The 25,389-nt window shown below is 52.5% G+C and overlaps 1 protein-coding gene across 1 annotated transcript in view; it reads left to right on the top strand.

The window, feature by feature from the left end:
* SCN4A (sodium voltage-gated channel alpha subunit 4) overlaps positions 1-25,389 on the top strand; it is a 114,844-nt gene that overhangs the window by 72,416 nt on the left and 17,039 nt on the right. Inside the window, exons 16-20 of the mRNA XM_054014154.1 lie at positions 15,450-15,579; positions 17,106-17,260; positions 20,172-20,345; positions 23,453-23,575; positions 24,833-25,111. Of these exons, the coding sequence (XP_053870129.1) occupies positions 15,450-15,579; positions 17,106-17,260; positions 20,172-20,345; positions 23,453-23,575; positions 24,833-25,111 (861 nt within the window). The remainder of the gene's footprint in view (positions 1-15,449; positions 15,580-17,105; positions 17,261-20,171; positions 20,346-23,452; positions 23,576-24,832; positions 25,112-25,389) is intronic.

The following is a 25,389-nucleotide window of genomic DNA, read 5'->3' as shown; positions in this document are numbered from 1 at the left end:
GCCACGGTGGCTCTTTTTTAGTTCTTTTACTGTGTTTCTTAATTTGGGGTATACATTGAAGTTGGGCCTCTATTATGGTGTCTTTAAAAAGCGCCCATGCAGCTTGCAGGGATTTCACTTTAGTCGCTGTACCTTTTAACTTCTGTTTAACTAACCCCCTCATTTTTGCATAGTTCCCCCTTTTGAAATTAAATGCCACAGTGCTGGGCTGTTGAGATGTTCTTCCCACCACAGGGATGTTGAACGCTATTGTATTATGGTCACTATTTCCAAGCGGTCCTGCTGTAGTTACCTCTTGGACCAGCTCCTGCGCTCCACTCAGGGCTAAATCTAGAGTTGCTTCTCCCCTTGTGGGTTCCCGTACCAGCTGCTCCATGAGGCAGTCATTTAAAGTATCGAGAAATTTTATCTCTGCATTTCGTCCTGAAGTGAAATGTTCCCCCAGTCAATATGGGGATAATTGAAATCCCCCACTATTATTGAGTTCTTAATTTTGATAGCCTCTCTAATTTCCCTTAACATTTCATCATCACTATCACCGTCCTGGTCAGGTGATCGATAATAGATCCCTAATGTTATATTCTTATTAGAGCATGACATTTCTATCCATAGAGATTCTATGGAACATGCGGATATGCTTAAGATTTTTACTTCATTTGATTGTACATTTTCTTTCACATATAGTGCCACTCCCCCCCTGCACGACCTGTTCTGTCCTTCCGATATATTTTGTACCCCGGAATGATTGTGTCCCATTGATTGCTCTCAGTCCACCAGGTTTCTGTGATGCCTATTATATCGATATCCTCCTTTATCACAAGGCACTCTAGTTCACCCAACTTATTATTTAGACTTCTAGCATTTGTGTACAAGCACTTTAAAAACTTGTCACTGTTTATTTGTCTGCCCTTTTCTGATGTGTTAGATTCTTTTTTATGTGAATGTTTATCATCTGATCTGGCCCCTACTTTATCCTCTTCCATCCTCTGCTCCTGACTATAACCTGGAGAATCTCTATCATTAGACTCTCCCCTAAGAGAAGTCTCTGTCCGATCCACATGCTCCTCTGCAGCAGTCGGCTTTCCCCCATCTCCTAGTTTAAAAACTGCTCTACAACCTTTTTAATGTTTAGTGCCAGCAATCTGGTTCCACTTTGGTTTAGGTGGAGCCCATCCTTCCTGTATAGGCTCCCCCCATTCCAGAAGTTTCCCCAGTTCCTAATGAATGTAAACCCCTCCTCTCTACACCATTGTCTCATCCCCGCATTGAGACTCTGAAGCTCTGCCTGCCTACCTGGCCCTGCACGTGGAACTGGGAGCATTTCTGAGAATGCCACCATAGAGGTCCTGGATTTCAGTCTCTTCCCTAGCAGCCTAAATTTGGCCTCCAGGACATCTCTCCTACCCTTCCCTAGGTCATTGGTACATACATGTACCACGACCACCGGCTCCTCCCCAGCACTACACATAAGTCTGTCTAGATGCCTCGAGAGATCCGCAACCTTCGCACCAGGCAGGCAAGTCACCATACGGTTCTCCCGGTCATCACAAACCCAGCTATCTACGTTTCTAATGATCAAATCTCCCAATACTAATACCTGCCTTTTCCTAGCAACTGGAGATCCCTCCCCCGGAGAGGTAACCTCAGTGCGAGAGGCAACCCCAGCACCGTCTGGAAGGAGGGTCCCAACTATGGGAAGGTTTCCCTCTGCTCCCGTTGACTGCTCTGCTTCCCTAGGCCTTTCATCCTCCTCAACAGCGCAGGGGCTGTCTGACCGGAGGTGGGACAATTCTACAGTGTCCCGGAAAGCCTCATCAGCATACCTCTCTGCCTCCCTTAGCTCCTCCAGTTCCGCCACCCTTGCCTCCAGAGTCCGTACGTGGTCTCTGAGGGCCAAGAGCTCCTTGCACCGAATGCACACATACGCCACCCGCCCACGGGGCAGGTAATTATACATGCTACACTCAGTGCAATAAACTGGATAGCCCCCACTCTGCAGCTGGGCTTCTGCCTGCATTTTCTCCTAGTTAATGAAGGGGTTGTTTAAAGCAAGAAGTTTTGAATGTAGTTTGGGCTATAGGTTTTAAGGGGAATAAAGAGTTTAAGACAGAACCGGCAAGGGACCCCGCTCCCTTCCTAACTCCCTTGCGAAACTCCCTGTTAGCAGTCCCTGTTCGCAAATGCACCCTGGTCGCTTGTGCGCTGCTTTATAAAGCCCTGGCCTGGGTTAATGCCCCGCCCACTGATTAAGGCTCAGCCAATTACCAGAGGCTTCTAGCCTTCAGACCTTCCTTTGAAGCTCACAGCTTCCAACTGCCAGCCACAGCACACGGTCCTTCAAACAACCAACCAAACAAACAGACTGACAAACACAAGCTCAGCACACAGCAAGTAACCCCCAAACACAAACACACACACACTACAGACAGTCACTTACCCCAAGGGTCCTGTATTTGCTCCTCCTTCACCTGGAGAACTCCCTTGCGAAACTCCCTGTTAGCAGCCCCTGTTCGCAAAAGGGGGGTTGTGGCCCAGCACAAGAAAGCAGGAAAATGAGTACCCAGTGACGCCGCTAATAAACTAGAGCTGGCTAGACTGGAAGCAAAAGAGAAAGAAAACGAACATAAGAGACGGCTAGAACTAAGACAATTAGAAATTAATGCTGTGGAGGCAGGAAAAGCCAGGGAAGAGGCTGCCCACAAGAGAGCTATGGAGGCAGAGACAGCAAGGGTGGAGGCAGAGGAAACTGCCCACAAGAGAGTTATGGAGGCCCAGAAACATGAACTGTCTGTTAGGGAATTGAAGAGACAAAACCCTCCACCTGCTGGCTCCACTTCCCCAAAAATCCACAAATCGGAGCGACTATGTCCACAGTATAAGTCCAGCGATATTGCCAAATATTTCATCACCTTTGAGAGACTGTGCACCATCCATGCCATCCCTGAAGATCAGAAGATGACCACATTGATAGCAAAATTGACTGGCAGAGCTCTGGACATATTCAATAAGATGTCTATTGATGATGCTTCAAACTATGGTAAATTTAAGGATCTGGTTTTGAAACAGTTTCAGGTTACACCTGAAACCTACAGGGTTAAATTCAGAAGTCTTAAGAGGGGATCTGGATTGAGTAATGTGGTTTATGCCAATGAAATGAGAGATTTGGTAGATAAGTGGGTGCGGGGGAAAGGCATTACAAGCTTCGAAGGGATGTGTGATCTGGTTACTCAGGAACACTTCTGTTAGCTGCTTTCAGGTAAACCTGCAGCTTTGGGGCAAGTAATTCAGACCCTGGGTCTTTGTTGGAGCAGATGGGTGTGTCTGGATCAACAAGACAGGGTGCTGGGTCCCGAGCTGGCAGGGAAAGCAGGGGGCAGAAGTAGTCTTGGTACATCGGGCGGCAGCTCCCGGGGGGGCGGGGTTCTGTTATCCAACCAATCACAGGCAGCCACACGCCATACCCAGCAGGGAGATCCCCATATTCCTGCTAGCCTTTCTGAGAAGCTTGGGCCATGCCAAGAGTCATACAGACACTGGCCCAGAGATAAAGGTTCCAGATGAAGTCCCCGTTGAAGTCATTGGTAGCTTTGCCATTGACTTCAGTGGGCCAGGATTTCACCTGGAGAATTGGAATCTCTCGTAACTGGCTGGACGCTGGGGCTTGTTTTCTTCCAGCGTCTGATGCCAAGCTAATGAACCTGGGGGGGGATGGAGGCAAGAAGGGCCACACAGAGCTGCTCCCCCCTTAAACAAACATGTCAAGCTGGGGCAGGAGTAGGGTAAAGGATGGGGCTAAGTTCCGCCCACATGAGCTGGGCAGTGGCAGACACTGGCCATTTCTGTAAGGAATCCTTTTCAGGGTTGTGCCCCATCAATATCCCCCTTGCTCCGGTTCCATGGTAGAGCCCGGCTCCCCAGTGCTTATAGATTCATAGATTCTAGGACTGGAAGGGACCTCGAGAGGTCATCGAGTCCAGTCCCCTGCCCGCATGGCAGGACCAAATACTGTCTAGACCATCCCTGATAGACATTTATCTAACCTACTCTTAAATATCTCCAGAGATGGAGATTCCACAACCTCCCTAGGCAATTTATTCCAGTGTTTAACCACCCTGACAGTTAGGAACTTTTTCCTAATGTCCAACCTAGACCTCCCTTGCTGCAGTTTAAGCCCATTGCTTCTGGTTCTATCCTTAGAGGCTAAGGTGAACAAGTTTTCTCCCTCCTCCTTATGACACCCTTTTAGATACCTGAAAACTGCTATCATGTCCCCTCTCAGTCTTCTCTTCTCCAAACTAAACAAACCCAATTCTTTCAGCCTTCCTTCATAGGTCATGTTCTCAAGACCTTTAATAATTCTTGTTGCTCTTCTCTGGACCCTTTCTAATTTCTCCACATCTTTTTTAAAATGCGGCGCCCAGAACTGGACACAATACTCCAGCTGAGGCCTAACCAGAGCAGAGTAGAGCAGAAGAATGACTTCTCGTGTCTTGCTCACAACACACCTGTTAATACATCCCAGAATCATGTTTGCTTTTTTTGCAACAGCATCACACTGTTGACTCATATTTAGCTTGTGGTCCACTATAACCCCTAGATCCCTTTCTGCCGTACTCCTTCCTAGACAGTCTCTTCCCATTCTGTATGTGTGAAACTGATTTTTCCTTCCTAAGCTTAACACGGCCTGGAGAAAAGGAGGGGGGGAGTCTGTCATAACCCAGCCGATTTAAAGTTTTACACACTTGATACAGACAATTCACAAGTTCTTTGATAAACACATCACATCAACACCTTCAACCTTTCACTCATGAAGCCATTTGCACATATTTGTTTTAAAAGAGGCTGCAGGCTTCATACAAATTATTAAAATTAAATACATCCTGTGAGTTGAGGGGGATATGGGAATGGGGGTGCCGCGAAATTCGGTGGAGCTGGGGGATCTCTGGGGATATGGCTACAGTGAGATTTACTGGAGTTGGGGGGTCTCTGGGAATATGGGGTGGGGTGCAGTGAGATTCAGTGGGGTTGGGGGGTCTCTGGTGATAGAGGTACAGTGAAATTCAGTGGGGCTGGGGGGTCTCTGGGGATAGAGGTACAGTGAGATTCAATGGGGGTGGGGGGTCTCTGGGAATATGGGGTGGGGGTGCAGCGAGATTCAGTGGGGCTGGGGGGTCTCTAGGAATAGAGGTACAATGAAATTCAGTGGGGCTGGGGGGTCTCTGGGGATACAAGTACAGTGAGATTCAGTGGGGTTGGGGTTCTCTGGGACTGGGTGTAGTGGCATTCAATGGGCTTGGGGGTCTCTTTGGCATTTGTGGTTTGTGATTTGGGGGGTCTCTCTGGGGATAGGGGGCTGGGGTGCAGTGAGATTCAGTGGGTTTGGAGGTCTCTCTGGGGGTGAAATAGCAGTGAGGTTTGGAGGCTCTCTGGGGCTTAGAGTCTGTGTGATTTGGGGGTCTCTCTGGGGATAGGGGGCTGGAGGTGCAGTGGGAGTCAGTAGGTTTGGGAGTGTCTCTGGGGCTGGGGGTACAGTGACAGTGGGGCTGGGGAAGTCTGAGTCCCCGGAGCCCATGCCCATGGGGCTGCCTCTGCCCTCCCATCCCCACTACTTCCCATATTGCCCCCACCACCTGCCCGTCCCTTCCCACTGGCCTGGCTCTGTCAAAGCCGCTCTGAGCCTGTCCCTACAAGGAACTGCAACCGGTGCTGGAGGATCCATGCCCCCTGTGACTTCTCCTAGCCCCTCCCCAGCTTCTAGACTTCCCCAGACACACCACCCCAGAGTTTCTCCATCTGCTGCTCCCTGGACCCCCGCAAATCCCAGCCCAGGCTCTGCTTCCTGACAGACACAGGCCCCCCATGTACATGATGGATGGGCGAATGCGTGGGTGGTGCCAGCGTGTGGGGGAGCGGAGCAGAGTCTGGGGTGCTGCATGAGGCAGCAGCTCGGATAGAAGCTCTGTGCCCCTCACCCACACTTCATGGTCCCTTCCCTGCTTGGGGTGAGGGTGGAAAGCGACAGTCCCACCCCAAACACACACAGAGAAGAGCCATAGGCCAGCATGGGTCTCACCTCTACTCCTCTTTGGGCCAGCCAAGACCTCCCACCATTCCCAGTGTCCCCGATCTCAGGCGGACTGGGGGCTGTCCCAGAGGAGGGAGGACTCAGCTCCCACCCACCCAAGCAGATGAGGCCCTGCTGACACCACCCCAGCAGGGCCAATGTGGGGAGGCAGTGGATTCCCCCCCCCCCCAAAAAAAAAACATACACATACTGGACTGGTTTAAGCAATGGGGTCTGAGTGCTAACACTCCATGGCAATGCATAGGGCCGTTCCCCCCCCCCCCCCCTCAGAGCTACTGCTTCAGGCTGTCTGCAGACTCAGGAAGACATCCCCAGAGCAGTTCCACTCGGGGCTGAGGTTCAAGTTTTCCTTTGTAATGAAAACTGAGATTCTGACCCCCTCCTGGGACACCAGGCCCATGGCCCCTGCCTAGCACACGTGGACTTTAATCCGCTGCGGGTGTGACTGGTTGGCTGACTGGCTGGGGAAGGGAGGAATGTCATGCACAGAAATAAATTCCCACCTGCACCCAATCTGCCTCCACCACAAAAATGAACAGCACTTCACACCCACTGCGCATGACCCTCCAGAACGCTCTCCCCAGGCCCTGCGCCCAGTACTTTTACAGCCCCGTCTTTGCCAAGGGGGTCTTAGCACCCCACAGTCTTCTAATGTCTTTACACTCCCCACCCCCTGCCAGGTGGGGCAGGCCATTACTGTACACAGAATCTCAGTGATCTGCCCCAGGCTCTGCTGTGGAGCAGGGATTTAACCCCAGGCAGACACCTTAACCACTGACTCCTCCTTCCTCTCTTGTCAGACCAGTGCTCGCTCCCAGGCCCTGTGCCTGGGACACCTAGCAGGTGCCTTGGGCTGCTTCTCTGCTCCTGCCTCCTCACCCAACCCCAGTGACAGGTTCCTGCCCCCAGCCCGCTATTCATGACCTATTTCAAATAGTACTTGTGACAGCGGGAGAAATTGATTGGAGACAGTTCACAACACCCATGGAGCCCACAACCACCATCCATTGGCACACCTGCTTCTCCTGCAGGCGTTCTCAGGGGCAGACACATCATGGATTTCATCACTGCCACTAGAGTCTGCCAAGCGCATCTGTGGGAGCAGGGTCTAGAGAGCAGAAGATGGCAGGAGCAAGAGAACATCCTCCCCACCTTGTGTGGCTTGTGTAGGGGCTGGGGAGAACTGCAGACCCTGCACCGAGGCTGCCTCAGGCGGACATTGAGTTCCAGAGGCGGGACAGGGCAGCGGAGCTGAGCAACCAAGCGGGACAGGGGTATACGGTGCCTCTACAAGGGACGAAGCAGTGTGCACATGGGAACGCCAAGAGGCAAAACTGCCTCCAGCACTCAGTATTGCCAACTGTCACAATTTTTATCAAGAGTCCCATCATATTTTATGTCTTAAAGCACCAGCTCCTGGAGTCATGTGGTTAGGTGAGAATCTCTGCTTTCACGTTTTTAAAGAAGTACGTTTCTAGCCCTTGTAATTGCACAGAAAAGCTGGACTTCACATGACCCACATGTGACCTAAAAGCTCAGTAGCATAGAAGGGATTTTTCCATCACTGTTTTTCCATCCACCTCCCCGAGTGATGATAGGAAGGGAGCCAGAAGCATTCTTCCATAGCTGCATCTCCACCGGGGTTCGGTCAGCATAGCTACTGCGCTCAGGAGTGTGGCTTTTTCTCCACCTTAGCTCCCTAGTTACACTGACCTAGCTTCAAATTGTGCACCAGGCCTGCATGCTCTCTGGGCTACTCACCCTGCCCTTAGCCTTGAATAGCTGCAGTTCCCGGTGGGGGAATTACAAGGAATGGGTGTGATCAGCTACTAAGCTTTTCTCCTTGTTACTCCACACAAGGAACAGATTCTTCTACTGCTTCTGAGAAACTCAGTAGCTCAGTTTGAGTCATTATTTCTCTGGCAGTGCCCTGGATGGCTACTTCCCTCCCAAAGCTGGGGGTTATTCACCCTTGAAATAATGGCTGGCACTATTCTCACTGCCGTAGCCTGGCTGTAGGATTGAAGTAGGTGGCCTTCAATGGTCACTAACATGGTCAGTGCCCATGTCTTTCTCCCTCCATGCTACTTGCTGCATCTCCAGTTCTATGGATGGATTCTGGTGGTGGCACCAACAATAAACTAAAGAACCCTCATGCTTCATGGCTTTAGCTAGCCATCTGCAGGGGTCAGGAAGAGATTTCGCTCCCTCCCTCCAGCGTATTTTGGGGGCAGGGGGTGATCTCCTAAAGCATCAGAGAGGGGCATGGCTGGAGATTGAAGGACAGAGCCGGATTAACCTTTTGTGGGCCCTGGCCTGGGGAGAGGAGTGAGCGGGGGTCATGGGAAGGAGGGGGCAGAGAGGGGCGAGCGTCAGGCAGGGCCTCAGGGGGCGGAAGCCAAGCAGGTGTGGGCCTGGCGCCACTGGCACCATTGCAAACCCAGTACTGGGGGCAGGCCAGGGCCATTCTCTCTCTTTCCGGTGCTTGGCTGGTGAGTCTAGCTCACAAGCTCAGGGTCTAACCGAGTGCTGTATGTGAGGTGGGGCAGGAATTTCCCCCCAGGTCAGGTTGGCAGTGAGCTTGGGGCAGGGGGTGTTGCCTTCGCCTGGAGTGTGGGGGGCAGGTCACTGGGTGTATCTCACTTCATCATTCCCCTGCCCTCGGGCACTGGTGCACCTCAGTGCCTCCTGGTCTCTGCCTGTGCCATGTCATAGTCCAGTCTCCTGAGGGCTGTGATGCTTTGGGCTCATTTTGGTTGTTGGGGGTCAGTGTGCGGGTGCTGGGTGGTGTCGGTGGCCTGTGCTTTGCAGGGACTAGGTGATCTGGGGGTCCTGGCTGGCCTTTTTAACCCCTGTGACTCTAAAAGGCTGCTCCTGAAACACTACGGTGGCACAGCTGCATCACGGTTGTGTAGACAGTCACTACCGTGATGGGTAGGGTTCTCCCATCACTGTCATTCAGACACCTCCCAAGAGGCGGTCGACAGGTCGTCCAAGAACTGGAGGTGAGGTCAGCATATCTGCATCCCTGGGCGGCGCGGATTTCACACGGCGGAGACGTAGCTATGCGTTTCCAGTGTAGATGAGCCCTAATTCGAAGTCCAGGGCTCTCCCACTGTGTTAGGATGACATCTAGTGGCAGACATGTAAGCACAGCATTTTGGAATTGTATTGCTAACACACCAGGGGCCTTGGTTTAAAAGTAAGCCATCCAATCAGGGAACAGAAACAAGGAATGACTCAAGAAATGCCTAGCTCAGCTCTTCTACACTTAGCATTGCATGCAGGTGTCCAGTCGAAAGAACTTGGCACTGGAGGATGGACTGTGCTCTCTTTTCTCACATCGAACAGCATCTGTGGCCACTTGTGCCCCATAGATTTCAATAGTTCTCCTCCAGCAAGGTCTGAGCTATTGGAAATCAGGATATCACAGTCTGGCCCTTGTACTGTGAATATCAAGTGCTCAAAGCAAAGCTATCAGGATAGCCTGTGAGCAACCAACCACCTGATGGACGATCACAGAAAATACCTGGCAAATCATCTCAAACTGTGAACAGATCTGTCAGAATCCCATTGAATCTCAGGCAATTTGTGAACAGTTAAAGGGGCTGTAAAGACAAAGACTTTGGGTCAAATTTTCAAAAGTTATCTGCATGATTCGGAGCCTGAGACTCATTTTCAAAAGTGCTTTAGGCACTTAAGAACCTGAGTCCCACTGATTTTTAATGAGTCCCATTTAGGCGCCTGACTCCCATTGATTTGAAAATAGCTCTTAGGTTCTTAAGTCACTTAGGCACGTTTGAAAATTTGACCCCTTGTGTCTCCAACTCATACCCTGCTCCTCAACCTGAAATGTTGTTATCATTATTTGATGGTTAAGCTGCTTTTAGAATAACAGTGATTGGTTCCACTTTAAAAACTAGAGACAGGAGCCGAAGAATAAAAGAAAATAAAAGTTAGAAATATTTAAACCGGGGCCAAGTTTTCAAAAATCCTCAGCATCCACTTTTGAAAATTCTGATCACACAGCCCGCTCCAGCTCTCAGGGATAAAACAACAAGAGCAGGATTAGCCCCATAACTCCCACTGATATCTTGGAACAGGATTGAACCTCAACAAAAATCATTAATAACTTTTCTCACTTACAATCTGTTAGTTCCAGGATCAGCTGCTTTTGAGCCAGAGGGAACATTAGGCTACCAGGCTATTTCACAGCTGAGGGAATTTGCTCATGGGCTGTTACTCAAAAATACTTGACAGATTTTTCTCAAACTTTGCAGAAACATTCTTCTTTGCCTTCACAGTAAATATGGTACTTTCCGAGGCAAAGTCATGTTCCAAGGCAAAGTTATCATAGGGACTGCACAGGGGGATCTTGCAGGAGACTTAGTTATGGAGTGGCTGTTGCCTCTCTTATAATACACTCTGCATTCTACATTGATTACACTTTCGATAGTAACTGTGATGTAAGTATACATTAGTATAGGAGAAGCATTGGATACTGCGTCTCACAGGATCTGCCTTGAAAAATCCATTCAAACAGGGGACTGAAAGCTGACCAGAAAGTCCTAAAGAAAGGGTCATTCTAAACTGCAGTGTGCTGGGGCAGCTCTCCCATGGGCTCTTTGTAGCATTTTCATGAGCAGTCTAGAGAGGAAATAAACAGCAAGATAACAAAATATGCAGGTGACTCCTGGGAGGTATAGTTCAGATACCTCATGCTCCCGTTCTCCTCTATGGGGAAGGCTCCCTGGCTGGACTACATCATGCATGATGCACTACAGCCTTCCGTTTGTTTGAATGGTTGCAGTGCCTCTTGGGAGTCACATGACTGTAGTGCATCAAGGGAGATAAAGTCTAGCCAGGGATCCTGGCTCACGTAAGTGAATGGGGGCAAGAAGCATTCTGTTCTGTGCTAGTCTACATAGATACTACAATTCCCATGAGGCACTGGGGCAGTTCAGAGGATATGGGTTAATGTCGATCATAGCCAAAATGAAATTTTTCAACATTTCGAGCCACTGGGGCAAGGCAGCCAACGGGGATAGGGAAGGGAAGAACAGAACAATACCGAGCATTCTCTGAAGCCATGTATGTGATTCCAACCACAGCTCTCCATGTGGGGTTCTGCCTACTGGCGGCAAAGTGTAGAGAAGTTTCAGAGTAACAGCCGTGTTAGTCTGTATCCGCAAAAAGAAGAACAGGAGTACTTGTGGCACCTTAGAGACTAACAAATTTATTAGAGCATAACAAATTTATTAACAAATTGTAACAAATTTATTAACAAAGTGTAGAGAGCGGGAAGTGCTGCGGCTGCTGGAAGGGAATTGTTTCTACTTGTGTTTGGAGCAGCTGGGTATTCTAGTGACCCACATTCAGAAGCTGTTCCAAGCATTGGCTGGAGCACTGGCTGTGATGGAGACATCTGTTGTCAGTCTCACCAGCCTGGCTCATGCATCTCTCTTGCCTTTCTGGATCCCTTCACAGGCATTCGGAACAGTTTGTATATCTCACCGTGTACCTTGGCCGGACTAGCTCCTGTGGCAAATGGCTCATGTGTGGCCCTCATATGTGGGAGCATGGGTGAGCTTAGCTCTGTCCCAGCTCTTCTGATCCCCCTCTGCTTCCTTCCTTTCCCACCCTTTCTGAACTCCAGTTTAGCCCCAGTGGGAGACTGGGGCATGTTAGTTCCACAGTGCAACATGGCCAAATTGGCTGGCTACTGGCTACCTTGTTGGCTGCGGTGTCCAGTGAATCAACGTAGATCAGCTGGCGTATCTCACCCCCTGGTGGATACAATACCCTGTATGAGCGATGACTGGAACTTTTGGGGCCAGAAGTTGCCACCTGCGCCCCTTGGCTCCAGAATCTGTGTCTCATCTGTGATTGATTGAATGCACTGACACTTGCTAGTGACCTTGGGGGAGATTAGCCCTACAGTGCACATGCCAATTGCACACAAGATACCCCTTCATATCAGGTCCTTGTCGTGGAGTCTCTTGTTGCTGTGTAGAATGTAAAGGTCTGTAGATGTGTCTCTACCTACCACATGGCTGCTCAGCACATTGGATAAAGCTGGCTATTCAAGCTGGAAAGACAGATAAAAATAGGAGGATCCCTGGAGATTTGCTAAGATTTTTCTCTTCTTATCTAACCCACTGGAGGTTGCAGAGTGCTTTCTGGGAGCCCAGCCAAGTCAAGATTCAGAGTCAGTTCTACTGGGTGAAAACTATTTGGAATCCAGGTTTTGCACTGGAGTGAACTTTGTCCTAAAAGCTCTTCAGAGTAAGAGGAGCCAGAAATATTTGAGATAAACAGAATTCCGGGAGCCCAGGTTTCTGCTGGTCTAATTATAACAAAGGGCATTTGTCGGGGATTTCAGTGGGGTTGGTAGCCCAGGGACAGGACCAGGGCAATGAGAAGCATTCGGAGATTTTGGATAGAACTGGGTGGGAAATGGCTTTTCCGTCCTGCAAGATCTTGTGAGCTTTTGGAAGTTTTTCTGTTCTGCATTGGAACAAAAAGCAGAATCTCGACAAATTTTGCACACGGATCATCCCAGAAAGAATCCGGACAAGGTCAAATGAAACGTGTCATTTCGCTCATTTCAAATGTTTCAATTTTTTTACCTTTTTTCATTTTTTTTTAGTATAAAGTAACTAAAATTGCAAGCAGACAACTTGTTTTAAACTGGGAAACCAAGGTTTTTGACTCGAAATTATCAAAACGTGACATTTTGACACTTCCAAACGTTTGTTTATTTTTTCAAAAAAAATTCTAAGTGGGAGATTCACCCTTTCTCACCAACAGTTTCGCTTTTGTCAAATCAGCATTTTTCCAATGAAAATAATGTTTCTTTAGAAAATTCCCGACCAGCTGGCGTTTTGGGACTTGGGAAATGCTCGAGAAACACAGCTCATCAAAAGTGGCAACCCCTTTGCAGGGGTGAGCTCTCTCCATATGATCAGTGCCCCCATGGGCTGTGACACGGCTCTCCCCCTGCACCACCATTTCTGGGACAAGCTCTCTGATGCAAGCCACACCAGGAATTGTGCTGCTTCCTTCCTTTGATTCTGCAGCTTCTGGCTTCCTGATTCTTACTCAAAGAATAGGAGTACTTGTGGCACCTTAGAGACTAACAAATTTATTTGAACATAAGCTTTCGTGGGCTACTGCCCACTTCTTCAGATACTTGTAACATCTCACCTGAAGCTGAAGTGGGTGGCCACTTCGATTTAAACTGAAAAAGTCTGATCCTGTAGCTGCCTGCGGGGGCAACAGAGCGGGTCTTTGAATGAGTTGGTCAATACACAGAAAAAGAACATGGCCAACAGCATGGGCATTTCATGGCGGTTTTCGTTTTGCAGAGTTCCCAGCAGTTTTGTGGGTTTCCACATTTTTTGCAACAAATGTTTATTGCCATTTTTATCCAAAACATAAAAATTAAAAAAAATCATTTGCAGACATCAGTATCCACTTCCATCATGTTGTTGATTAAAAACAAAAGTGAATAAAAATATCCCGAGAAAATTCTCCAAGAACTTTTTATTTAAAATGACAATTTTTGGTGAAAATATTCATTTTAAAAATTGCCATTTTTGGACTAACAAACTCCTGTTTCCAAAAGTTTCAATCACCCCCACTCCCTGATTAGGGTGACCAGATCACAGGGATGAAATATCGGGACGCGGGGGACGGGGGTGGGGCGGAGCAAAAAAAAATGGCGGCGGAGCAAAAAAAAGCAGTTTCACAGGGGCGGGGGGCATTAGCAGGCCCCAGCCGCGCCGGCCGCACGCCCTGCCCACCCCAGGGCAAAAGGTGGCCCCGATACAGAGGGGGCTGGGGATAAAGAGGGCATGGGGGGGGGACCGATAAGAAGCGCTGGGAAGCAAAGAAGGGCAAGGGCGTACGGCTCCAGTGGGGACCCGGGCAGGGCACAGGCTGGATGGGTGCATGGAGGCAGAGCCCTGTAGCAGGACCGGGCAGGGATAAAGCTGTCTCTCCCATGGAAGTGGCTGCAGGAGCCCCCGAGCCCGGGGCTGGCCACGGGGCAGTGGCGGTGCATGTGAGCCGGGGACCCCGGGGGCGGTGCAGCGCGGGCATGCAGGGGACCGGGGCTGGCACAGCCGAGCCACAGCGGCGGCCGGTCTCCCGAGGGGCTCCCCGGGGCTCCAGGCTGGGCAACGGGTGGGAGCCAGGGCCTCCTCCTAACCTTCTCCCTCCATGGAGGGATCCAATGGGGGAAGGAGGGGGCGGAGTCAGGGTGTGTGGGGGGGTGAGCGCCAGAGCGGGGGGCAAAATTGCTTTTTTGTCCAGGACAAAGAAGGAAATATCGGGACAGTCCTGATAAAATCGGGACGTCTGGTCACCCTATCCCTGATCCCCCTGGGCGTAGCACAGCTCAGTGGTTCTCAGCCAGGGGTACGTTTACCCCTGGGAGTACGCAGAGGTCTTCCAGAGGGTACATTAACTCATCTAAATATTTGCCTAGTTTTACAAGAGGCTACATGAAAAGCACTAGCGAAGTCCGTACAAACTAAAATTTCATACTGACAATGACGTGTTTATCCTGCTCTATATACTATGCACTGACATGTAAGTGCAATGTTTATATTCCAATTGATTTTCTAATTGCATGGTAAAAAGGAGAAAGTCAGCAATATTTCAGTACTAGTGTGCTGGGACACCGTTGTATTTTTATGTCTCATTTTGTAAGCAAGTAGATTTGAAGTGAGGTGAAACTTGGGGGTACACCATACAGATCAGACTCCCGAAAGGGGTGCAGTAGTCTGGAAAGGTGGAGAGCCACTAGTGCAGCCCACTCACCCAGAACCACTCCCCGAGCCCTGCCTTGGGGAGGCAAGACCCCACGGCACACCCCACCAGGGCTCCTCGCCGCCCACCTGCCATGCCCGGGCATGGAATTGTGGCATGTCTAGACTACAAGTGCTACAGTGGCACTGCGGCAGCTTCGCTACTATCGCGTAGCCACTTGCTACAGAGACAGAAGGGGTTTGGCCATTGCTGTAGTTAGTTCACCTCCTTGAGAGACAGTAGCAAGGTCAAAGGAGGAGTTCTTCCACTGACCTCCCAGTGTCTACCTCAGGGCTTAGGTTGGTTTTAACTACGTCTCTTAGAATTGCACTAACCCAGCCCTGCCCGACCTGTGCTGTAGCCACCCCCGTCCCTGCCCAAGATGAGGCCTCTATTACTCCCTGAAAGCATTTGGTCTCCAACTTGTGAAGCTGTTTGTTGCTGGTGCATTAGCCACTCCCGGCATTCAGGGTGTCTCCTGTTTGTGAATCTGTCCCTGGTGCCTGCTGGAGCCCTGGGCTGAGCCTGTCTCTGTCCCTGCTCTCCACAGAAGCCGCTGTCTGGCGGCAGCACGTCATCCATGTGCAGCACTGTGGATTACAAGGCGCCAGAGGTGGAGGCAGAGGAGGCTGCAGACGAGGCTGCCGATGGCCAGGGGCCTGAGGAGTGCTTCACCGAGGGTAAGGGAGCCACGCAGTGACCCTGTAGAGAGAGACACCAGGGGAGCAGGAGGGTGGAGGGTTACCCCGTCCTGGTACGGTCCCAGAGCACCAGCTGTGCCTGCAAAACACAGCACAACTGCCCTGAAACCAACAGAGAATGGGCCAAGGGTAGAGAACTAGCCCTGCGGTGATAGACCCCAGGAGCTCAATCTAGTTAGATTAACAAAGGGACAGTTAAGGGGTGACTTGATCACTGTCTATAAGTACCTACCTAGGGAACAAATATTTAATCATGGGCTCTTCAATGTAGCAGAGAAAGGTCTAACATGGTCAGATCCCACCCCAAACTCACAGAGCCCCCATGGAATCCCAACCCCTCTGGTTCCCAACACCCATAGGATCCCATCCCAAACTCACAGCCCCCATGGATCCCATCCCCCCTGGGATCACACCCCAAACTCACAAAGCCCCCATGGAATCCCAACCCCTCTGGTTTCCAACACCCATGGGATTCCATCCCAAATTCACACAGCCCTCCAGGGATCCCAACCCCCCTGGGATCCCACCCCCCTCCAGGAATCCCACCCCAAACTCATGCAGTGCCACACCAGATCCCACCCCAGAACTCACATGGCAACTCACAAGCACAATGCTTCCCAGGCTGAGACAGGCCCCTGGCCCAAAGGGCACCAGCCCCCTCCATTGATAGTTTTCCCAGGGGTGGAGGGTGCAGCATGGCCAGCGCTAGCCAGGGATGGTGGTGGGAGGCAGGGGCCCTGCAGTGGGTCAGGAATTGTACATGGACCAGGTCAAAGAAAAACGATGGGGAAGGCAAGGCCTGGAGGGGGCAGGCAAAGGGGAAGCGGGGGGAGGGGCTGTTGTGGGGGACAGAGAAAGAAAGAGGGAAGAAAAGGAGGGGCTGGTGTTAAGGAGCAGAAAAGAGAGGCATGAGAGGGAGTGGAGTGAGGAAAGAACTGGTGTTAGGGTGGGGTGGGGGGCACCTAGAGGATGGGTCAGAGGGGCTGGTGCAGGGGAGGGATGGGGGCGGGGACTGGTGGAGGGGAGGGGAGAGGCGGGGGGCCAGTGCAGGGGAGGGATCAAGGGGGCTGGTGCAGAGGAGGGGTGGAGGGCAGGGGCCGGTGGAGGGGAGAGGTCAGAGGAGCAGCCAGGGGGGCCGGTGGAGGGGAGCAGCAGGGAGCTGATAGGGTGTATGGGTTTGGGCCGTATGCCCCAGAGGAGGTGCTCCCCCAGGCGAGGGCATGCGGCAATGCCACAGCGTCCTGACACCCTGGCCTAGTCCGTCCCGCTGGGCAGGTTCCTGGCAGATGAGTCGAATTCCCCTGTCTCCAGGCTGGACCGGCTCTGCCCATCCAGGCCCAGCTTGCCCTGCTGTGTGCCCTGGCAGAGCAGCACCTGGCTGGCTCGCTGCACCGGAAGACGACTCTGCCACCTGCAGCTCCCCAGAGGGGGTGCTGGCCCTGCGTCTGCGTGTGCCACGCTGTGGCTCAGGCGCTAACAGGTGCCTCTCTGCACCCCCCTCCCAGCCTGCGTGCGGCGCTTTCCTTTCCTCTATGTCGACATCACAACCGACAAGGGGAAGATCTGGTGGAACCTTCGGAAAACCTGTTTCAAGATCGTCGAGCACAACTGGTTCGAGACCTTTATCATCTTCATGATCCTGCTCAGTAGCGGAGCACTGGTGAGTCACAGGTTTCAGTCCCTCACCGAAGCCCCCATGTGCCCTGCACCGAGCCCCCTGGATTGTGGGGCCCCGGAATGGCACTCTGCATGCAGGCTTTGTGGCAGCACCAGATACTCCCTAAAAGGAGGGGTGAATTGGATATTAAGCTAAAGGATCAGCATTCAGTGCTTTGGCACCTGGCCAGGTGAGGGAGGCAGTTTGGGGCTGTGGGCTAAGCACCACAACTGGGGATGTTTTGCTTTGATCAGTGGCAAAATACTTAATGTTGAACAGTAAAATGCCATCAGTAGGTTTCAGGCCAGTAAACCTAACTTCAGTACAGGGCAAACTGGTTGAAACTATAGTAAAGAACAAAATTATCAGACACACAGATGAACACGATCTGTTGGGGAAGAGTCAACATGGTTTTTGTAAAGGGAAATCATGCCCCACCAATCTCCTAGAATTCTTTGAGGGGGTCAACAAGCATGTGGACAAGGGGGATCCAGTAGACATAGAGTACTTAGATTTTCAGAAAGTCTTTGACAAGGTCCCTCACCAAAGGCTCTCATGTAAAGTAAGCTGTCATAGGATAAGAGGGAAGGTTCTCTCATAGATTGGTAACTGGTTAAAAGGTAGGGAACAAAGAGTAGGTCAGTTTTCAGAATGGAGAGAGGTAAATAGTGATGTCCCCCAGGGGTCTGTTCTGGGACCAGTCCTATTCAACATATTCATAAATGAGCTGGAAAAAGGGGTAAACAGTGAGGTGGCAACATTTGCAGATGATACAAAATTATTCAAGATAGTTAAGTCCCAGGCAGACTGCGAAGAGCTACAAAAGGATCTCACAAAACTGGGTGACTGGGCAACAAAATGGCAGATGAAATTTAATGTTGATAAATGCAAAGTAATGCGCGTTGGAAAACATACTTCCAACTATACATGTAAAATGATGGGGTCTAAATTAATTGTTACCACTCAAGAGAGAGATCTTAGAGTCATTGTGGATAGTTCTCTGAAAACATCCGCTCAGTGCATCAGTCAAAACATCAGTCAAAAAAGTGAACAGAATGTTGGGAATCATTAAGAAAGATGTAGATAATAAGACAGAAAATATCATGTTGCCTCTATATAAATCCATGGTACGCCCAAACCTTGAATACTGCGTGCAGATGTGGTCGCCCCATCTCAAAAAAAGATATATTGGAATTGGAAAAGGTTCAGAAAAGGGAAACAAAAATGATTAGTGGTATGGAACGGCTTCCGTATGAGGAGAGATTAATAAAACTGGGACTTTTCATCTTGGAAAAGAGACGACTAAGGGAGGATATGATAGAAGTATATAAAATCATGACTGATGTAGAGAAAGTAAATAAGGAAGTGTTATTTACTCCTTCTCATAACACAAGAACTAGGGATCACCAAATGAAATGAATAGGCAGCAGGTTTAAAACAAACAAAAGGAAGTATTTTTTCACACAATGCACAGTTAACCTGTGGAACTCCTTGCCAGAGGATGTTGTGAAGGCCAAGACTATAACAGGGTTCAAAAAAGAACTAGATAAATTCATGGAGGATAGGTCCATCAATGGCTATTAGCCAGGATGGGCAGAGAGAGTGTCCCTAGCCTCTGTTTGCCAGAAGCTGGGAATGGGCGACAGGGGATGGATCACTTGATGATTACCTGTTCTGTTCATTCCCTCTGGGGCACCTGGCATTGGCCGCTGTTGGAAGACAGGACACTGGGCTAGATGGACCTTTGGTCTGACCCAGTGTGGCCGTTCTTATGTTCTTATGTTCAGTATTAATGATTCATTTAGATGAATAAATGAGATTGTTCACAACTCCCGCCCACTCCAGGAAACTTCATTTCATTTGTTCCCATTTGGAAGGGATTTCTATAATTCCCAAAGATTTGCAAACTAGAGTATAAAAGCCTCGAATGGCCCCAAAATTGGCCATTCCTAGGGACTCCCAATGCTCTGGGAAACACCCTTCCTCCCCACTGTGCCAGGACCCTGCTCTTTGAAAGAGGGTGTCAGAGCCAAATCACAGCTTTTGCAGATCCATCCCCCTCGCATGTCTTAAATGACTGTGGGTCTGCTCGGGTGGCCGGGCTGCAGGGCGTATAGTCAATTCTCCCTTGGCAAATACCACCCACTCTTCGACATTGCCAGAGAACTTTTTCGTAATGGTGGCTTGATTTTACGGGGATGGTTTTATCACTTTTCATCAGCTCTGTGGCCCTGGCTGTCAGGGGACACTCATTAGACAAGATTATTGTATTAGCATTAGCAGCTGGTTATTGCTTTGCTATCCTAGTGCTTGAGTTTGAAGTTGGTCAGACAGTAAGTCATGGATCAGCTTGGTTTTGGTTCCCCTTTAAATATTTGGACTGAATACATCTGGGCTGCAAAAATCAGACCTTGTTTACATTCCTGAGACCTTCCTCCCTGCAACTCGGGGGGTAACATTTTCATATGTGTCTAAGTGACTTAGGGGCCTGAGTCCAATTTTCAGAAGTGGTTTAAGCACTTAGGAGTGCCACTGTCAATGGACATAGGCTCCAAGGCCTCAGAATTTCAGAGGTATTTAGGTGCCTAAAGATGCAAATAGGCACTCAGTGGGATTTTCAAATTGCCTCTGCGCCTATCTCCCATTGATTTCATTGGCACCTTTGGGTGCTCAACTACCTTTCAAAATCCGGCACTAAGTGTCTGTCACTTTTTAAAATGGGCTCTAGGCTCCTAAGTCACTGAAGTGCTTTGGAAATTTTTGCCCTTTAAAACCACCAGAACCCTTTAAATGTAGCAAAAGGAGAAAGGCCTCAGTCCGGCTGCTGCTCTCCTGTCCCACTGTAGCCGTGAATGCCTCTGCTTGGAGCCCATCTCACAGAAGCCCGACTCATCTCGCTCTGCATCTCTTCTAGGCTTTCGAAGACATCTACATTGAGCAGCGGAAGGTGATCCGCACAATCCTGGAGTACGCTGACAAGGTCTTCTCCTTCGTGTTTGTCCTCGAGATGCTACTCAAGTGGGTGGCCTATGGTTTCAAGGTGTATTTCACCAACGCCTGGTGCTGGCTCGATTTTCTCATCGTGGATGTAAGTTGCTGCTCGAGCCATGGAGCAGGAAAGAGCATCTCCATGATTTGGAGCTTTACATTAGCCATCAGCAGATATTTCTGCAGCAAAGGGCAAAGGGACAGCTCTGGGGCATGGGAAATGTAGCAATCTCTGGGTCAAGGGCCATTTGGGTCTGTGAATGCAGAATCTCTGCTCCATGCAGGCTCTAAAAGAGGCCGCAGCCCAGGCTGCTCCCACACTGAGTGGGATGGGGGCCTGGGCTTGATGGGGTGCTCCCAGCAGTGTTCCATGGTGCAGTTTTACAATGCGGTTCCAGCACATAGTGCTCTGACATGGCCCAGATCCACGTTTGGGGACCTGGCTGTGGGACAGGCGTCCAGAGAGCAGGCAAATGCAGAGTGGAGGCTATAGGGAGCACTGAAAACCGTTCCATTCGAAAAGGCCTTTCCACCCTAAGAGTGACACTCACAACACTGACTTCTCCTTTTACCCCAACACTACTCCCCTTGCACCCCCAAACCCCAGCACTGACCCCCTCTTCTCCCCCCAAACCCCAGCACTGACTGCCCCTTGCACCCCCAAACCCAGCACTGACCCCTCTTCTCCCCCTAACCCCAGCACTGACCCCATTCTCTCTCCTAACCCCAGCATTGACCCCCCCTTTTCCCCCAACCCCAGCACTGACCCCCTTCTCCCCCCAACCCCAGCACTGACTCCCCTTTTGCCCCCCCAACCCCAGCACTGCCCCCTCTTGCATCCCCAAACCCCAGCACTGAACCCCTTTGCCCCAAACCCAGCACTGACCCCCCTTCTCCACCCAAACCCAGAACTGATCCCCCCCCTTGCATCTCCAGCACTGGCCCCCCTTTTCCCCCTCCCCAGCACTGACCCCTTTTCTCCCCCAAACCCAGCACTGGCCCCCTTCTACCCACAAACCCCGGCACTGAAGCGGCAGCTCAGGGCAGGGCTTGGACTGTGAAGCCCTCCCAAGGTGCCAGAGCCCGGCCTGCGGCATCCACAGAGCTCTTTAGCACGGCAGAGCAAGCCTGAGTCTGTCGGCCCCAGCTCAGAGGCTCGTTGCCTGGCATAGGCAGTGGGTATAAGAGGGAAGAAATGGCGGATGTGGGCCCACTGCCTGTGAAGCGCTTCCGCTGGAATAGGGTTACCATACGTCCGGATTTTCCCGGACATGTCCAGCTTTTGGGGGCTCAAATCCCCGTCCAGGGGGAAATCCCCAAAAGCCGGGCATGTCCGGGAAAATCGGGAGGGCTTGGTGGTGCTCGGCTGGGGCCGGCGGTGCGGTGCCGGGGGCATGGTGCCGGGCCGGGAACCAGGGGCGCAGTGCCGGGCCAGGGTCACAGTGCCGGGCCGGGCGCGGGGCCGGACGGGGAGCCGGGGGCGCGGTGCCGGGCCGGGGTCCGGGCTGGGAGCCGGGCCCGGGGAGCCGATCAGCCGGGCCCGCGGGGAGCCGGGCCCGCGGGGAGCCGGTCAGCCAGGCCCGCGGGGAGCCGGGCCCGCGGGGAGCTGGTCAGCCGGGCCCGCGGGGAGCCGGGCCCGCGGGGAGCCGAGCCCGCGGGGCGGGGAGCCGGGGGGTGCGCCGGGCCGCCGGGGGCCGGCAGTGCTGGGCGGGCCGGGGGTGGTCGGCCGGGGGCTGGGGCCGGCACCCCAGGGCCCGAGCCGACCCAGGCTGGAAACACCGGGGGGGCCAGCCTGGGCCGCGCCTCCCCCCACACCCCCATTACCTGCTTCAGGCTTCCCGCGAATCAAATGTTCGCGGGAAGCAGGGGAGGGGGCGGAGACTTTGGGGAGGGGGCGGGGCTGGGGGCGGGGCCGGGGGCCGTGGAGTGTCCTCCATTTGGAGGCACAGAATATGGTAACCCTACGCTGGAAGCTCCTGAGAAGTGGGGGCATCATTGGTGCCCGGACCGTGGCCCTGCCTGCACTCTGCCCCGAGGCCTCGCCCGCGCTGCACCTCTTCCTGCCCCTGCTCTGCCTCTGCCCCCCTAGACCCCCCTGCCCACTGCTTACGCCTCCTTAGGGGAGGAGGCAGAGAGACACGAGTGGCAGGGCCTTGGGGGAGGGGGTGATGAGGCATGAGCAGCGGGTGGGGCAGTCTTTGGGGTGGGGGCAGAGAGGAGAGAGTGAGCAGTGGGTGAGAGGGGGGACCTCAGGAAAGGAGAGGAGCAAGCAGCAGGCAGGGGGTCCTTCGCGGAGGAGAGGAGCAAGCGGCGGGTGGGGGAGCCTCAGGAAGAGGCGGAGTGGGGGCAGGGCCTCAGGGGAAAAGGCTGACTGGGAGGGGCCTCAGGGCGGAGCAGGAGGTGGGGCCATGGTCCAGGTGCCAGTGACCTCCCCTATTTCTTGGGAGCTTCCAGCGCTCGCACCCAGCCTCCCCTAACACAAGAGTCATGCACCACCTATGGTGCCCAGGCTATGTAGATCGCCCCCAAGGGACTGGCCCACGGTCACCCAGGGCATGTGCAAAGAAGCAGGGTCCCTTGAACCCCAGGCTCACCCTGTAACCAGTGGGCTGAGCCTCTGAACACCAGTCCTGGTGGGAAATGTCCATCAGGGATGGGGAATGAGGCGCAGGCCCTGCAGGGGAAGAGGGCATGTTGCCATAGGTGCTGACTCCATGGGTACTCCAGGGCTGGAACACCCATGGAAAAAAAGTAGTGGGTGCTCAGCACCCACCGGCAGCCCCATGGATCAGTGCCTCCTCCCCGCCCCAGCGCCTCCCACCCGCCAGCGGCCCACCAATCAGCTCCACCCCCTCCCTGCCAGCACCTTCACCCCCCACGATCAGCTGTTCAGTGGCATGCAGGAGGCGCTGGGGGGGTAGGGAAGGAGCAGGTGCAGGAAGAGGCAGAGGAGGGGGCAGAAGACGTGGGGTGGGAGCTTGGGGGGAGGAGTGGAGTGGGGGCGGGGCCTGGGGAAGAGCAGGGGTGGGAAGAGGCGGGGTGGGGACTTGGGGGAAGGGGTGGAGTGGGGGCGGGGCCTGGGGCAGAGCAGGGGTCGAGCACTTCCCTGGGAACAGAGGATATCAGCGCCTATGTAGGTTGCCATCTCCTCTGGAGCTGCCTTGGGTCTATCGGTGCCGCTGTTAACGGCTCTGGGTTTCTCCCAAGGTTTCCATTATCAGCTTGACAGCAAACTGGCTGGGCTATTCCGAACTGGGTGCCATCAAATCACTGAGGACTCTGAGGGCTTTGCGACCACTGCGGGCTCTGTCAAGATTCGAAGGCATGAGGGTAGGTCCTTCGCCAGGACTCTTGGCTAGGTGTGACGTTGGCACCTGGTAGACCCAGAACCGCTAGGTACTTCTCGGTGTGAGGGCCAAGGGAACCAATGTGTTGGACACAGAGCCAGCTGTGCCCCGGTGCTTCTAGAAAGGGCTTTTCAGAGGAAATGGGTGCCCCGCGTTGCCAAAGCCCAGCCTTCGGAAATTGGAGATCGGCCTAAAATCATGAGATTCTAAAGCTAGTAACTTTGGCAAGTTCCTTTGCTGGTCTTTTGGGGTCACGTGTGGAAGCTTTCCTCTGCAATCACAAGGGCTAGACACATTGCTTCTTTACTGAAAGCCGAGAATTCTCATGAAATCACCAGATTCCAGGAGCTGGGACTTTAACAAGATCCTCAACTATCCTGAGACTCGCTCCCTTACAGACCCAGCGATGGGGAGTGCGGAGTGCTCACAGAGGGCAAGGGACAGGACTTCCTGCCTGGCTTGTGGCTACCTGCACAGAGCTGAGGGAAGGACAGGGTGGGCACAGAGAGGCCAGGCCCCCATATTGTATTCAGTAGACTCAGGCTTGGTCTCCAGCTGGCGTTGGTGGTGCATGGAGGTAACGCAGCCTGCTGGGTAGATGTTCTCCTCTGGGCCTCACTCTTTGAAGCCCAGTTGCTCCAACGAGGGACTTTAATGCCCTCAAAGTGCAGCCCTGGATTGCACCACACCTGGTCCGTGCCTGGCCTGCTGCCCGCTCCTCTCTCCGCCGCAGTGCCGGCCTAGAGCTTCGAAATGGAAGAGGAGGGGGCAGGCCCAGGAGGCCATGGTACTAACCTGTGCCACCGCCCGTGCTACCATGGCTTTCCTGCTGTTTGGCACTCAGTGATCTAGCTACAGCAGAGCCAGGGTGGGTATGTCTACACATGCTGCAATCACACCTCTGACTGCAGTGTAGACAGTCCCTGACAATCCTGTTCCAGCTAGACGAGGTCCCATCTCTTCCGAGTGGCGCATCCCGTGTGCTCTTCGGCTATGTGGAGTGGGGAGGCTCAAATCTGGCCGTGGTGGGGTGTGCCTCACACAGGAACTCCAGGTAATTGCACCTGCGGCACAGTAACCTGTCCAGGTGGCTTTGAGGAGACACATCTGCTCCCAGGTGAGGGGTAGCTGTAATTCCATCCAAGCAGCAGAGCTAGCACCCAGCCACAGAACTGCCACTCACCAGGTCCTGAGCTGTTTCCCCCAGGCCAACCCAGCCCCCTCTCCCTTCCCGTTGCAGGTGGTGGTGAACGCCCTGCTGGGTGCCATCCCCTCCATTATGAACGTCCTGCTGGTCTGCTTGATCTTCTGGCTGATATTCAGCATCATGGGGGTGAACCTGTTTGCGGGGAAGTACTACCGGTGCATCAACACCACTACGGACGAGCTCTTTGACATCAGCGAGGTGAACAACAAAAGCGACTGCCTGGCGCTGCTCCACACCAACCAGGCGCGCTGGGTCAACGTCAAGGTCAACTTCGACAACGTGGGCTTGGGCTACCTGTCCCTGCTGCAGGTGGTAAGGACTCCACCGCGCGGCAGCTCTTGGCCCGGGGGAACCCCAGGCTGGCACAGCTCCCCAGATAGAGCAGCTGCCAGACGCCGAGTGAGAGGCTCCCCTGCAGTCCCTAGGCACCAGGCTGCTGGGCTTTATTTTATCATTATGTACCTGACAGTAGCACCTAGAGTCTTGACCAAGATCAGGGCTCTGCTGTGCTAGTGCAGAGTGAGTGACTGTCCCTGTCCCAAAGAGCTTACAGGAAAAATAGATACGACCAAATGATTAGCCCCATTTTA

Source organism: Malaclemys terrapin, chromosome 25 (assembly GCF_027887155.1).
Source record: "Malaclemys terrapin pileata isolate rMalTer1 chromosome 25, rMalTer1.hap1, whole genome shotgun sequence".
Lineage (NCBI taxonomy): Eukaryota > Metazoa > Chordata > Testudines > Emydidae > Malaclemys > Malaclemys terrapin.
Note: the sequence above shows the minus strand (reverse complement) of the source record. Positions and strands in the feature narration are given on the sequence as shown.